At 37.2% G+C, this 14469-nt stretch overlaps 1 protein-coding gene across 1 annotated transcript in view; it reads right to left on the bottom strand.

Annotated features, from left to right (window-relative positions):
- Positions 1–14469, bottom strand: part of CATSPERB (cation channel sperm associated auxiliary subunit beta) — a gene marked incomplete at both ends in the record, with an annotated part of 113702 nt that overhangs the window by 59062 nt on the left and 40171 nt on the right. Inside the window, 1 exon segment of the mRNA XM_080809753.1 lies at positions 5433–5577. Within this exon segment, the coding sequence (XP_080665879.1) occupies positions 5433–5577 (145 nt within the window).

The raw sequence follows: 14469 nt of genomic DNA, 5'->3' as shown, positions 1-14469 counted from the left end.
AATATGTATGAAAACTATCATCCTCTTTGAAGAAAACATAAAAGCAAATCTTCATGACCTTGGATTAGGCAATGAATGGTTTCTGAGATAGGATACAAAAGTATAAACAATAAAAGGAAAAATAAGTTGGACTTCATCAAAATTAAAAATGTTTGTGCATCAAAGCCCCATGCAGCAGGTCAAAAAGACAACCCACAATGAAAGAAAATATACCTAAATCTTGTATCTGATAAGGGACTAATAGTCAAAATATATAAAATACTCTTATAACTCAACAATAAAAAGACAACCCAATTTTAAAATGGGCATAGGATTTGAACAGACATTTCTCCAAAGAAGATGTGCCAATGGCCACTAAACACATTGGAAAGTTGCTTAACATCATTAGTCCTTAGTAAAATGCAAATAAAAACCACAATGAGATACAATTTCTTACCCACTCAGGTAACGAAAACAAAAAGACAAACAATAGCAAGTGCTGGCAAGGCTGTGGAACAATAGTGTTCATGTGCTGCTGGTAGGAATGTAAAATGGTATGCCACAGTTTGGCAGTTCCTCAAAATGTTAAACACAGGGTCACCATATGACCCAGCAGTTAGACTCCTATGTATGTATCCAAGGGAACCAAAAGCATATTTCTACACAAAAATTTAAACATAAATTGTTCATAAAACCATTATTCATAAGAGCTAAAAACTTTAAACATCACCCATCAACCCAAATGTCCTAATAAACAAAACGTGCCAGATCCATAAAATGGAATGTTGTTTAACCACAAAAAGGAATGAAGCGTTGATACCTGTGACAACATGAATATGTCTTGAAGACATGCTGAGTGAAATAAGCCAGTCACAAAAGGACCAAAAAAAAAAAAAGTATGATTCCATTTACATGAGGTACCTAGAATAGTCAAATCCATAGGGACAAAAGTAGTTGTGAGAGGTTGGGGTGGGAGGAGGAAGAGTGGGAAGTTATTGTGTAGTGGGTACAGAATTTTAGTTTGGGAAGATGGGAAAGTTCTGGAGCGAGAGGGATGCTGGTGGTTGCATAGCAATGTGAGTGCCCTTGAGGCCACTGAACTGTACACTTAAACATGGTTAAAATGTTTAAGTTTGTGCTGGGTATATTTTAGCACAAAAATAAGTAGCAAGAAAACAAAACAAAACAAAACAAAAATCACTAGCAACAATCAAAAGAGGAAAAAAGAACAGTATGTCAAAACATAGAAAAGAAAGCACTAAGGAAAGAAAGAGAAAATTTTGATGTAAACAAGTCACACTACTCTACACCCAAACCTTTGAGGTCATAATAAGAGAAGGAAGATAGATTAACAAAATCCTGAGGATTCTCAGTAGTATGCTTCTAACAAGAGAGAAGTTGGCAATGGGTAAGCTGGTACTCAAAGAAAAAGAAATCAAGCCCTCTTGAATGTAGCCGGGTCCACCACCTTCCAAGGCACTGTACTGAGAGAACAAGTTCAAGTGCTACCTGGATGAGGGGAAGCAAACAGATCCCAGGAATAATCCACCTACATTACATGAGAACAAACAGAAGGTCTGACCAGTGCTGCACTCACTGTAATGATGAACTAGAGAGAAAGGAAGAGCAAGGAGAGAAAAAAGAGAAGGCAAGGGGCGCCTGGGTGGCTCAGTGGGTTAAGCCTCTGCCTTCAGCCCAGGTCATGATCTCAGGGTCCTAGGATCAAGCCCCGCATCGGGCTCTCTGCTCAACGGGGAGCCTGCTTCCTCCTCTACTGCTCCCCCTGCTTGTGTTCCTTCTCTCACTATGTCTCTCTCTCTCAAACAAATAAAATCTTTAAAAAAAAAAATTGTGTTGGGGCACCTGGGTGGCTCAGTGAGTTAAAGCCTCTGCCTTCGGCTCAGGTCATGATCTCAGGGTCCTGGGATCGAGCCCCGCATCGGGCTTTCTGCTCAGCGGGGAGCCTGCTTCCCCCTCTCTCTCGGCCTGCCTCTCTGCCTACTTGTGATCTCTCTCTCTCAAATAAATAAATAAATAATTAAAAAAAAAAAAGAGAGAGAAGGCAAGAAAAAGGCCAAGGGATAAAGAGGAAGGTGGGGGAATAGCAGAGGCAAAGGGGAAAGAAAAGGCAGAGAAGGTACTCATAGCATAAAAAGATATAAAGAATCCAGTGGAGACAAAGCCTATCCCAAAAGGAGGTAAATTTTCTCCCATATTTTGCATCAAAGGACCTTAACAAATTAATAGATTCAACAAAACAAGACCTCAAAGACCTAATCATTGAATAACAAAATAAAATGAGAATGCAGATCATAGAGATACAGACATAAATGGGAAACCACGTTTCTTTATCATTCTAGGCTCCCAGTCTGATTAACAAAATTCAACCAAGTTGGAAAAGATTGGCCACTTGTCAGTTAGGTTAATCAATCTCAGCTGTTTCTTTTACTGCACAATAAACAGAGAGGAGCTATAGGTAGCCTTGATCAATGAAATCACAAAATTAAAGTAGATGGAGAGCCATATGACATTTACACAATGCCACCTCTTACAAGTCATGTGATTTTAGTTGCATCAATTTAATTTGTAAAAGTAGACTAATATTGCCTACTTCAGCCAGTGCTATGACTGTCAAGCAAGATGATATTTGTAACATGCTAAGCCCAAATGCAGCTCAGTAAATAGGAGCTATTATTGCTTTGGGGAAAGTAAAACATCACAGAAATTGCAAATGGGAACATAGCGTGATGTGCCAGGGTTCCCTTCTTTAAGGCTGTTCAGAGGATCCTACTTTTGTAGATCCTAAGGCTCCATCACCCCCTAGAGGAAAACAACAGAGCAGGAAGTACCAGGAATCTGTCTCCTCACCTGGACAACATTTGCAAAGGCTTGCAACTTGCAGAGGAAGGATTGGATGGTAAATTGTGGTTAATTTCAGCCCTTAGCAGTAGCTACCCATCTCCCACTAGGGGCATCTGGCAGAGCTGTGCACATACTCCTGGGGCAGTTTACAGGAACCAGGGTGGGCAAAAAGGACCCTGTCCTCCAAATATTGGGGATCTGTGTTCAGATCTATTCATGATAAAAACACATAACAGACTAGGAATAAAAGGGGATTATGTCAACATAATAAAAGCCATGTATGAGAAATCCACAGTGAACATTATACTCAATGCTGAAAGACTGAAAGCTTTTCCTCTAAGATCAGGAATGAGGCAAGGATGTCTGCTTTTACCACTTCTACTCAACATAGTATTAGAAATTCTAGCCAGAGCAATTAGGCAAGAAAAAAAAAAAAGCCATCCAAATCACAAAGGAAGAAGTAAAATTATCTCTCTTCACAATGGTATGATCCTATATGTAGAAACCCTAATGATTCTACCAAAAAAAAATTATTAGAATAAATGAATTCAGCAAAGTAGCACAATATAAAACTAATATGCAAAAATCAGTTGTATTACATTGACAATGAATGATCAGGAAAGGAAATTAGGAAAACAATTCCATTTATAATGTCATCCAAAAAAATTACATAGGAATTAACTTAACCAAGTAGATTTAAGGCAACCCAAAGAAGGGGGAAAATATTTGCAAATGTTTGAAAAGGGATTAATATCCAGAATATACAGAGAACTTCCATAACTCAGCAATAAAAAAAGCAATCATTAATAAATTGGCAAAGGACTTGAATAGAAATTTCTGCTAAGAAGATATACGAATGGCCAATAAACATAAGAAAAGATGCTCAATCATTAGGAAAATGCAAATCAAAACATAGAGACCCGACTTTACATACACTAGGATGAACATTATCAAAACAAAAACAGAAACAAAACTGAAAATAACAAGCGTTCGCAAAGATGCAGAGAAATTAGAACTCTTTTATACTGGCAGTGGGAATGTAAAATAGTACATCTGCTGTCGAAAGGAGAATTCTAAGGTCTAAAAAATTAAAAACAGAATTTTCTGGGTATATACCCCAAAGAACTGAAAGCAGGATTTCAAAGGGATATTTGTACACCTATGTTAATAGCAGTGCTATTCAAAATAACCACAACGACAGCAATGTCCACAATAGCCAAACTATGGAAAGAGCCTAGATGTCCATTAACAGATGAATGGATAAAGAAGATGTGATTATACACACACACACACACACACACACACACACACACACACACATATACAATGGAGTATTATGCAACCATCAAAAAAGAAATCTTGCCATTTGCAATGATGTGGATGGAACTAGAGGGTATTACGCTAAGCAAAATAAGTCAGTCAGAGAAGGACAGTCATCATATGATCTCACTGATTACTGATATGAGGAATTTGAGAAAAAAGACGGAGGATCATAGGGAAAGGGAGGGAAAAATGAAACAAGATGAAACCAGAGAGGGAGACAAATCATAAGAGACTCTTAATCTCAGGAAACAAACTGAGGGTTGCTGGAGTGGAGGGAAGTAGGAGGGATGGGGTGGCTGGATGATGGACATTGGGGAGGGTATGTGCTATGGTGAGCACTGTGAATTGTGTAAGACTGATGAATCACAGACCTGTACCCCTGAAACAAATTATACATTACATGTTAATAAAAATAAATAAAATGTCAAAATAACTAAAAGATGAAAGTGACACAAATGTCACTTACTGGATGAAAAGACAAGCAAAATGTCATATATACACAATGGAATATTATTTAGCCTTCCAAGGGAAGGAAATTCTGACACACGCTACAACACGGATGAACCTTGAGGACATTCTGCTAAGTGCAATAGCCCAGTCACAAAAAGGCAAATACTGTATGATTCCACTTATATGAGGTACCTAGAGTCGTCAAAATCATAGAGACAGAAAGTAGAGTGGTGGTTACTGGGGCTGTGGGAAGGGGGAAAATGAGGATTTATTTTTTTATTTTTATTTTTGAAGATGTATTTATTTGAGAGAGAGCGCGCGCGCAAGCACACATGCAAGTGAGAGCATGTGGGGGATGGGGTTAAAGGGAGAAGAGAATCTTAGGCAAATGCCGCGCTAAGTGTGGAGCCTGGCAGGGGACTCAGTCTCACAACCCTGAGGTCATGACCTGAACCTAAACCAAGAGTCAGTCACCCAACTGGCTGTGTCGCCCAGGAGCCCCATGAGGATTTATTTTTTAAGGGATATTGAGTTTCAGTTTTACAAGATAGAAAGAGTTCTGGAGATGGATGGTGCTGACAGCTGCAGAGATTTTGAATGTATTTCATACCCCCAAACTTGTATACCTACAAGTGAATAAGATGGTCAACTTCATGTTATGTGTATTTGACCCCAATGAAAGTAATTTTTAAAAATCTGTAACTTCTAATTGGTTTGAGACTTTAAGATTAGTTGATTAATATGGCAGACTTTTTTCATATATGTTCTAATCACTCGCTCATATGTAGTTCCTACACCAGTAAAACTGAATTTCTCACCTGCCTTGGTCAAGTAAACATTTCCACTTTGGGAAACAAAAGTAATATCTGAAGTATAAAAACTATGGTAAGTATTCTTTATGATATCATCATGAAAATCAGCTAATAATTCGAAAGTGTTGCCGCCGTCAATTGAAAGCCACACCTAAGGGAATAAAAAGATGATACCTCATTGAAGCAGATGCTGTCTCACAGTCAGCATTAACCTATCAGCCTGAGCTTGTGACATAAGAACATTCCTACAGCGTGGTCTTTCCCACACTCCCACACCCATCACTTGCAAACACACATACAGACTCCCCCACCCAGTTCTTTCCTAGGGTTTGATTGATGGTGTATGTGCCAGAGTCTCGGGTCAACACAGTGTGCATGGTAACTGTATAAAAGAATGAAATTATCCCATCATCTCCCAAGTGGGGAGGATCATAAAAGGATGAAGTGTTGGGTGTACTTGGATAGGAAGGAGAGAGCTTACCTCATATTGACATAAGACATTAGGTTCCAGGCATCTGGCAAAGATGTATGTGAACGAGTGTTGTGTGCGAGAGCCCACTGACATTCACAAGAGTGTGTCCTGGGACCTTAGTAAATCTTCAAATATACTCCACCATGTAAGTTTCTCTGTTCCCTCATCTTTCAATTAAGAGTTGCTTAAAGAGGGGCGCCTGGGTGGTTCAGTGGGTTGAAGCCTCTGCCTTCGGCTCAGGTCATGATCCCAGGGTCCTGGGATCGAGCCCCGCATCGGGCTCTCTGCTCAAGTGGGGAGCCTGCTTCCTCCTCTCTCTCTCTCTGCCTGCCTCTCTGCCTACTTGTGATCTCTGTCCATCAAATAAATAAATAAAAATCTTTAAAAAAAAAAAAGAGTTGCTTGAAGAGAAATTGGATCCTGTATTGGATGAATTCTGCTTGTGTGGTACCTCTTTTAATGGCCTATGTCTTATTCAGATGAAGATTTCAGTTTTTTAAAGTTGTTTTTAAAAATTAATTTTAGTGAGAAGTTATACCTGAAAACAGGCTTTTCTTAAATTTAAACATTATAGATGCAGTCTCTTGGACCACCATCCAAAAAATTGTCCTTTTTTAAAAACCTTATGTTACATAACTGTGGTCTCCTCTGTCCCTCCCCAGAGGTAACCACTCTTTTATATTTCAAAATTCTACACACATGCACACACATATAAATTACATATATATATATGTATTTTTTATACATATATATATATATATATATATATATATATATATATATATAACTATGTCATTCTCTCTCTGGTTGTCATCCTAGTGCTCTAGACTAGCTTTAACCTTGCGCTGGACTGCATGTTTAGGGCATGCATATTACAGAGAAAATGTACTGAGCAATACATGAAGTCTTCTATCACTCATCCTCCAGGATGAGCACAATCCATATTCCTAGACACAAGATACGGGAACCTCCCAATTTTACTCTGGCTCTGGCTCCTGTAAATGTCACTAGTGGCCTGGTGGTGAGTGGGTGGGTGAGGGAAAGGTACTTTGAACAATACATTCAAAATGTCATTATACTGTACCTATTGTTCTATAAGTTACATTTGCACTTGGCAAAACTGTCTCAGATCATTTTATATTAGCTCATGTGGATCTTCACATTCTTCTATACTGCTGCATAGTTTCCAATATTATGAATATACCCTACTGGAGATACTGTTTTCCTACTAACGGACACTTTTACATTGTATCAAAATGTTCACTGTTATAGACTATACTGCAAGGAGCATCCATTCACCTGTCTCTCTGTACTAGTGTTAAAGTGTATCTCTAGAGCAGATACTGAAAAATTGAGTTGCTGAGTCAGAGCCTGTGCATATTTATATAATTTTAACAGAAATTCTAAAATGCTTTTCAATTTCCCTGAACCACTTTATATGCCCATTAGCAGTGTATTCCCAAACCTCACAAATACTATAAAAATTTACTTTTAATTTTTACCAATTACCTGAATGAAAACAATGGCATCTCATTGTGTTTTTTTTTCAATTTTAAGTTATTGATCCATGTACAGCTTACTTTTATTTTTTTTTTAGTTCATAATATAACGAACAACTGGGAACTGACATTCTAACCCGAGAATTAGCATGCTGCTAATACTTTGCATTTTCTTCTTTCTCTCCAATCCTATTATCCTAAATCTTCCCTCAGAGGTGTCCCATATTCTGAGATGAAATTTGTGTTTTCATTCCCTTGGTTCTGTTTTTAGTTTTAGCAATATATATGTATACATGTTTAAGAAATACATTGCTTGAATTTACACTTTTTTGCTCTTTATAAGAAGATACCATCTATATATTGTCTTCTAAAACTTACTTTTCCTCCTCTCAACATTATTTATTTTCATACATGTTGCACATAGCTCAGTTCATTTGCTTTTATAATCAACTGCAATTTATTTATTCATTCTCCTACTCATGGTCATCTTGATTATTTTCAGTTATTTAATACTATTACTAACAGTGCCATAATGAAAACTTTAACATGTTTCCTCAAATATATGTTTCCCTTGCCAAAAAAAAGTGAAACTGGTGAGTCATAGCATAGGCAATCATTGTAATTTACAGGATCATAATGCCAAATTGCTTTCCGAAATAGTTTGTAGTAATTCACTCTCCCATCAGCAGATCTGATTGGTCCATTTCCTCTTCAGCATCTCATGTTGGGATGACTGCGTGGGTTTTCGTCGTCTTTCTGTTAGTGTGGTGTATTACATTTACTAATTTTACTAATTTTCATACGTTGAACCATCCTTTGCATTCCAGAATTAAATCTTACTTGGTCATGTGTATATAATCCTTTTTAATTGCACTCTTTAATTCGGTTTGCTAGTATTTTGTTGAAGATTTTTGCATGCATGTTCTTCAGGGGTATTGATTTCTAGCTTTCTTTTCTTGTAGTATTCTTAACTTTGGTATTAGGGTAATACTGGCCTCAGAGAATGGCCTTGGAAATATTCGTTCTTCACCAATTTTTTGGTAAGAGTTTGAGGAGGACCGGTGTTACTTCTTTAAATATTTGGAACAATTCAATCAACAAAGCCACCTGATCCTGCTTTTCTTTGTTAGGAGGTATTTGATTACTGATTTAATCTTGTAACTAGTTTTTGATCTGTTCAGATTTTCTATTTCTTCATGACTTACTATTGGTAGGTTATGGGTTTCTAGGAAATTATCCATTTCTTCTAGGTTTTCCAATATGCTAGTATATAATTTTTCATAATCTCATAAGCCTTATTTCTGTGGTATCAGTTATAATGTTTTCTCTTAAATTTTTTTAGTTCACTCTTCTCTTTTTTTCTTAGTGATTATAGCTAAAGGTTTATCAATTTTGTTGGACTCTCAAAGAATCAGCTCTTAATTTTGTTGATTTTTTTCTATTATTTTTGTATTCTCTATTGCATTTATCTCCACTCTAGTCTTTATTATTTCCTTCCATCTGCTAACTTTGGGTTTGATTTGTTCTTCTTTTTATGGTTCCCTAAATTGTAAATTTAGGTTGTTGATTTGAGATTTTTTCTTCCTTATTAACATATGTGTTTATAGCTATAAACTTCTCTATTTGTATTGCTATTACTGCATCCCATAAATTTGATGTGTTTTGTTTTCATTTTATTTTTCTTGAGATATTTTCTAGTTTCCCTTTTGACTCATTGGTTGTTTAAGAATACATTGATTTATTTCCTTGTACTCGTGGATTTTCCAATTTCCTTTCTGCTATTGATTTCTAGTTTTGTTCCATTGCAATTAGAAAAGACATTTTGTATAATTTTAGTCACTTTAAATGTGTTGAGACTTGTTTTGTGGCCTCGCTTATGTTCTGTCCTAAAGAATCCTCTGTGTATTTGAGAAGCATTTATACTCCCCTGTTGTTAAGTGGAGTCATGGGATTATGTCTGTTAGGTCTAGTTGGCCCACAGTGTGGTTCACATCTTCTGTGTCCTTACTTATCTTCTGTCTGGTTTTTCTATCCATTGTTGAAAGTAGGGTATTGAAGGGTCCAACAGTTATGCTGCTGTTTCTCCCTTCAATTCTTTTAAGTTTTGCTTCCTATATTAGGAGCTCTGAAGCTTGCATGAATATTTTTAATTATTATATATTCTTGGTAAATTGACTTGTTATTATTATATAATGACCTTCTTTGTCTCTTATAACTCTTGGTGACTTACAGTTTATTCTGTATGATATTTACATAGCCAGCCCTGTTCTCTTTTGGTTGCCATTTGCATGGAATTTTTTTTTCAATACTTTCACTTTCAGCCTATTTGTGTGCTTATGTGTGTATTAGCTAAAGTGAATTTCTCATAGACAGCACATGTTTGCATCCTGGGTTTTTTTGTTGTTGTTTTTTGTTTTTATGCACTCAGCTTATTTTTGTCTTTTGATTGGGTACTTTAACCCATATACATCTAAAGTAATTATGATATGGAAGGACTTGCTATTGCCATTCTGTTTATTGGTTTTTTGAGTCTTGTAGGTTTCTGTCCCTCCTCCTTTCCTCTCTTACTGCTTTCCTTAGCATTTCATTGCTGTCATTTGTAGTGATATTCTTTGACTCGCTTCTTATTTTCTTGTGCATATATCCTTTATTTATTTTCTTGGTAGTAACCATTGCAATTATATAAACATCTTAAAGTTGTAACATTCTTTTATATCTGATAACAACTTAGCTTTATAGCATGTAAAATATCCTTACACAGCTCTACCTCCCCATTTTGTGTTCCTGATGTTACAGATTATATCTTTTTATATTATATACTCATCAGCATGGATTTATAGTTCTTATTTATTTATTTTCTTTATTTATTTTTTATTTAATTTCTTTTTTTAAAAACTTCTTATTTTTAAAAAGATTTTATTTATTTACTTGACAGAGAGAGATCACAAGTAGCCAGAGAGGCAGGCAGAGAGAAAGGGGGAAGCAGGCTCCCTCGCGAGCAGAGAGCCCAATGCAGGGCTTGATCCCAGGACGCTGGGATCATGACCTGAGCCGAAGGCAGAGGCCTAACCCATTAAGCCACCCAGGCGCCCCTTATTTAATTTCTATATAAGAATTAAAAGTGAATTTATGCACCAAAGTTACATTAGTACAAGTTACTAAATTTGCTCATGTATTTATGTTATAGGAAAAGTTTTTATTTTCATGTGACTTTATGTCGCTGTCTGGTATCCTTTATTTTTCACTTGAAGGACTCTCTTCAGCTTTTTTTTCCCCACTCCCAGAACAGGTCTAATTGTAGTGAACTCCCTTAGTTTTAGTTTATCTGGGAAAAATCTTAATTTCTCCTTCAATTTTGAATAATAGTCGGCCAAATGTATTCTTGATGAACAGTTTTTTTTTTTTCTTTCAACATTTTGAATAATTATCCCACTCTCTTTTGGCTTGCAACGGTTCTGCTGAGCAATCCAGTGATAATCTTATGGAAGCTCCCTTGTATGTAGTGAGTCACTTTTCTCTCATTGCTTTTAAGATTCTTTGTCTTTTTTTTTTTTTTTTTTTTGGTCTTTGACTTTTGACATTTTGATTATGTGTCTCAGTATTAGTCTTTTTGGATTTATTGTGATTGGAATTCTTTAAGCTTCTTTAGTGTGTATGCCTATTTCTTTCCTCAGATTTGGGAAATTCCAGCCATCATTTCTTTTAATAAGCTCTCTCTGCCCCCCTTGTCTCTCTTCTCCTTCTGTAACTCCCATATTACATGGATATGTCTGATAGTCCCTACACATCCCCGAGGCTCTCATCACTTTTCTTCACTCTTTTTGCTTTTTGTTCTCTGATTCGATTTCAAACAGCCTCTCTGCAAAGTTTGCCGATTCTTCTGCTTGATCAAGTCTACTGTTCATTCAACTCCTCTAGTGAGTGTATCGATTCAGTTATTCAAATTTCAGCTCCAGAACTTCTGCTTGGCCTTTTTATAGTTTCTATTTTTGATACTCTCCATTAGTTCATTGTTTCCTTGATTTCTTCTAGTTGTCTATCTGTTCTCTTCTAGCTCACCGAGCATCATGAAGATGCTTCTTCATGACAGTTGTTTCAAATTCTTTGTCGGGCAGCTCATAGCTCTGCACTTCTTTAGGGTCATTTTCTAGGGATTTATTCTGTTCCTTTGATTGGGCCATGTGTCTCCGTTTCTTCGGCATGCCTTGTCATGCTATTATTTTGAGATGTGGGCATTTCATCACAAAACCACTTCTCCCAGTGTTTACGGACTGGCCTCACGCAGACTCTTACCGATCAGACCAGCTAGAGGCTCTAGGACTTCTGAAATCTCTTCTAAGGATGTGTTTTCTCTGGCTTGTGCTGTGTTTTTCGTTGTCTCAAATTGCTTGAGCTGTTGATCCCTCCCCTTCCAGACGCCCATAAGCTCTTGCTGCCTCTGGTATGTGGCTGTAGAACTGCAGCTGTAAAGTGGTACAGTGATCATAACTGTTTTCAACAGTTTCTCAGCAAGGCTGCCAGTTCCATCAGTGCTCTGAGTCAGATGACACAGATTTCCCCCATCCAGCCAGAATGTTGGACACACAGTTAATTATTTTGTTTCTATCCTTTTGGGAGGATCCCTGGTGGGAGAGGATTTCCTCCAAGTTGTGCGGCATTAAGTCAGATAGGAGGAGACGTGTGGATGGACATGGAAAATGCTGCAAGTTTTCTGACCCATTTTGTTGGAATCTCTTTGGCTTGATCTGTAGCTTCTCAAGTGCATTCCAGAGTTCTTGTAAAGGTATTCTGGTCTGCATTTTGTGAAATCAGTGTCTCTGGAGGAAAGGGAGGGTCTAAAGGTTCCTGCTCTACCATCTTGCCAACATTATTCTCCTCGTTTTGGCTGTTTCCACACAAACCCTGTCAGTGCTCCGGGTTAAGCAAAACAGAAACCAGTCCCTGGAGGAGCCCTCAGACAAATGTTGCATGCAAGGTTCACTCTTTTGTTTCTATCCCAAGAGAGGATCCCTTGAGCAGGAGGATTCCTCCTGGTTGTGCCACACTAGACTGGCTGAAAGTGGGGTGCAGATGGGTTAATTTTCCTGACCCTTTTGTTAGAATCCCTTTTTGGTTTTGTGTTGGTCTGGGTGCTATAGCTAATTAACTGGTCTCTAGAGTTCTTGCAAAGGTAATCTGACCTGTATACTGTTGCTGATTCAGTGTCTGTGGGAGAACAGGGCCGAAAGCTTCTTAATCTGCCATCTTGCAGACCCAGAATTCTTTTTAATGAAAGTGATGCTATTTTTTTTTGTCTTATTTTAAAAGGCTTTCCCTACCCTGATTTCAGAAAGATACTCACTTATATTTTCCTTTTAAAGTTTTTATATTTAAATTATTAATGCATTAGGAGTTGGACTTGCACTGTGGATACGTATTTCAACATTTTCCATATGTAACCAATATTTCCCATCCTATTTTGAGCAATCTCTTATTTTTCCCTCAGAAGAGTCAAACAATTTTTGGCGTCCATCAACCTTCTAGATACAATGGGGCTATTCATGGGCTTTCTATTTCCTTCCATTGGTCAATTTGTCTGCTCCTGGGTCCAAACCACATTATCATAATTACTACAACTTTTTAAAAAGTGTGAATATCTGGTAGTGCAAATCCCTCATCCTTGTTCTTCTTTGTAAGTGTCTGGGTTATTCTTGGTCTTTTGCTTTTCCAGATATACTCTTTTTTTGCTTTATTTAAAGTTTTTAAAAGCAGAGGTAGAATTGACATATACCATATATGCTTTAGAATTAACTTAAACTCTCCAACAAGGTTGGAGATTTTGATTGAAATTGTATTGGATCTACAGATCAATTTGAGGAAGAAATCATAAGACAAGTTTTCCTATCCACAAGTAGGTTTATATCCATGTCTTTTAAAAGTTTTAAATGTCCTTCAATAAAGTTTATAATTTTCTACACAGAGATCTTAAGAATCTTGGATTTATTCTTACGTACAGTTTTTTTTTTAAAGATACTATCTTTAAGTAATCTGTACTCCCAATGTGGGGCTTGAACTCACAACCTTGAGATTGAGTCACGTACTCCACTGACTGAGCCAGCCAGGTGCTCCACTTTATAGTTTTTTGTATGTCATTTTGCTTTGTTTTGTTTTTGCTCTTGTACACAGTGTCATAAAAATTATGCTTCCAAATTTGTTGATCATGTATAGAAATGAAATTGACTAGCCCTTCCACCTTGTTTAACTTTTCTGCATCTTTTAATAGTTTGTATGTATCGTTTTTTCTATATGGGCAATCATATGTTCTGCAAGTAAATAGTTTGCTTTGCAACTTTTTAATATTCATCCCTTTGATTTCTTCTCCATTTTTTGCTTTGTCTTGTTACATTCCCTTCTGTACACTCTTTTACTCCTTAATAATTCCTTGGTAAAACTCCAACTGTGGTTAAACACAGCTCTGTCTTTTCTAACATGTATGGACCCCCACAACTGAACACGGAGAACAACATTCAATAATGCTGAATTGGTCACACGTGGACTTCAAAAGCATAAAGCATAAGCAATCACACCTGCTTCCCTCAGTCAACACACTCTCCCAACCCCCTGGGCAACGATTTCACTCTGTTCTCTTTTTCCAAACCCCTGACACTCCTCCATCCTCACTATCAGATAATAATTTTGATTTTTGTTGAGAAAATAAAAGATAAACCCTTCCACTACCCTTCCACTACCCTTCCACTACCACATATACCCACTTACCAACTTTGGAACCCCCAAACTCTCCCTCCTTCCTGTTACTATAGGAGCTCTTAAGACCAACCTGTCTTCTAGTTCATAGATAGCATCTCCTCTCACCTACTTAGAAATGTCACTCCAGGCATTCTTCCTCTCTTGCGCGTGCTCTCTCTCTCTCTCTCTCACCTGCACCATCAGTTTTTCTCTCTACTGAATAATTCCCATCAGCACAGCCCAATTCCTTCTGTCTCTCAATCTTCTCTTGAACTCCCTTTCTCCTGCTACCATTACTGCATTTCACTGCTCTACTCTCACCAAAACTTTGCAGAAGATTTTGTTT

This window comes from Martes martes, assembly GCF_963455335.1.
Source record: "Martes martes genome assembly, chromosome: 7".
Classification (NCBI taxonomy): domain Eukaryota; kingdom Metazoa; phylum Chordata; class Mammalia; order Carnivora; family Mustelidae; genus Martes; species Martes martes.
This window is presented reverse-complemented; position numbering and strand designations above follow the sequence as displayed.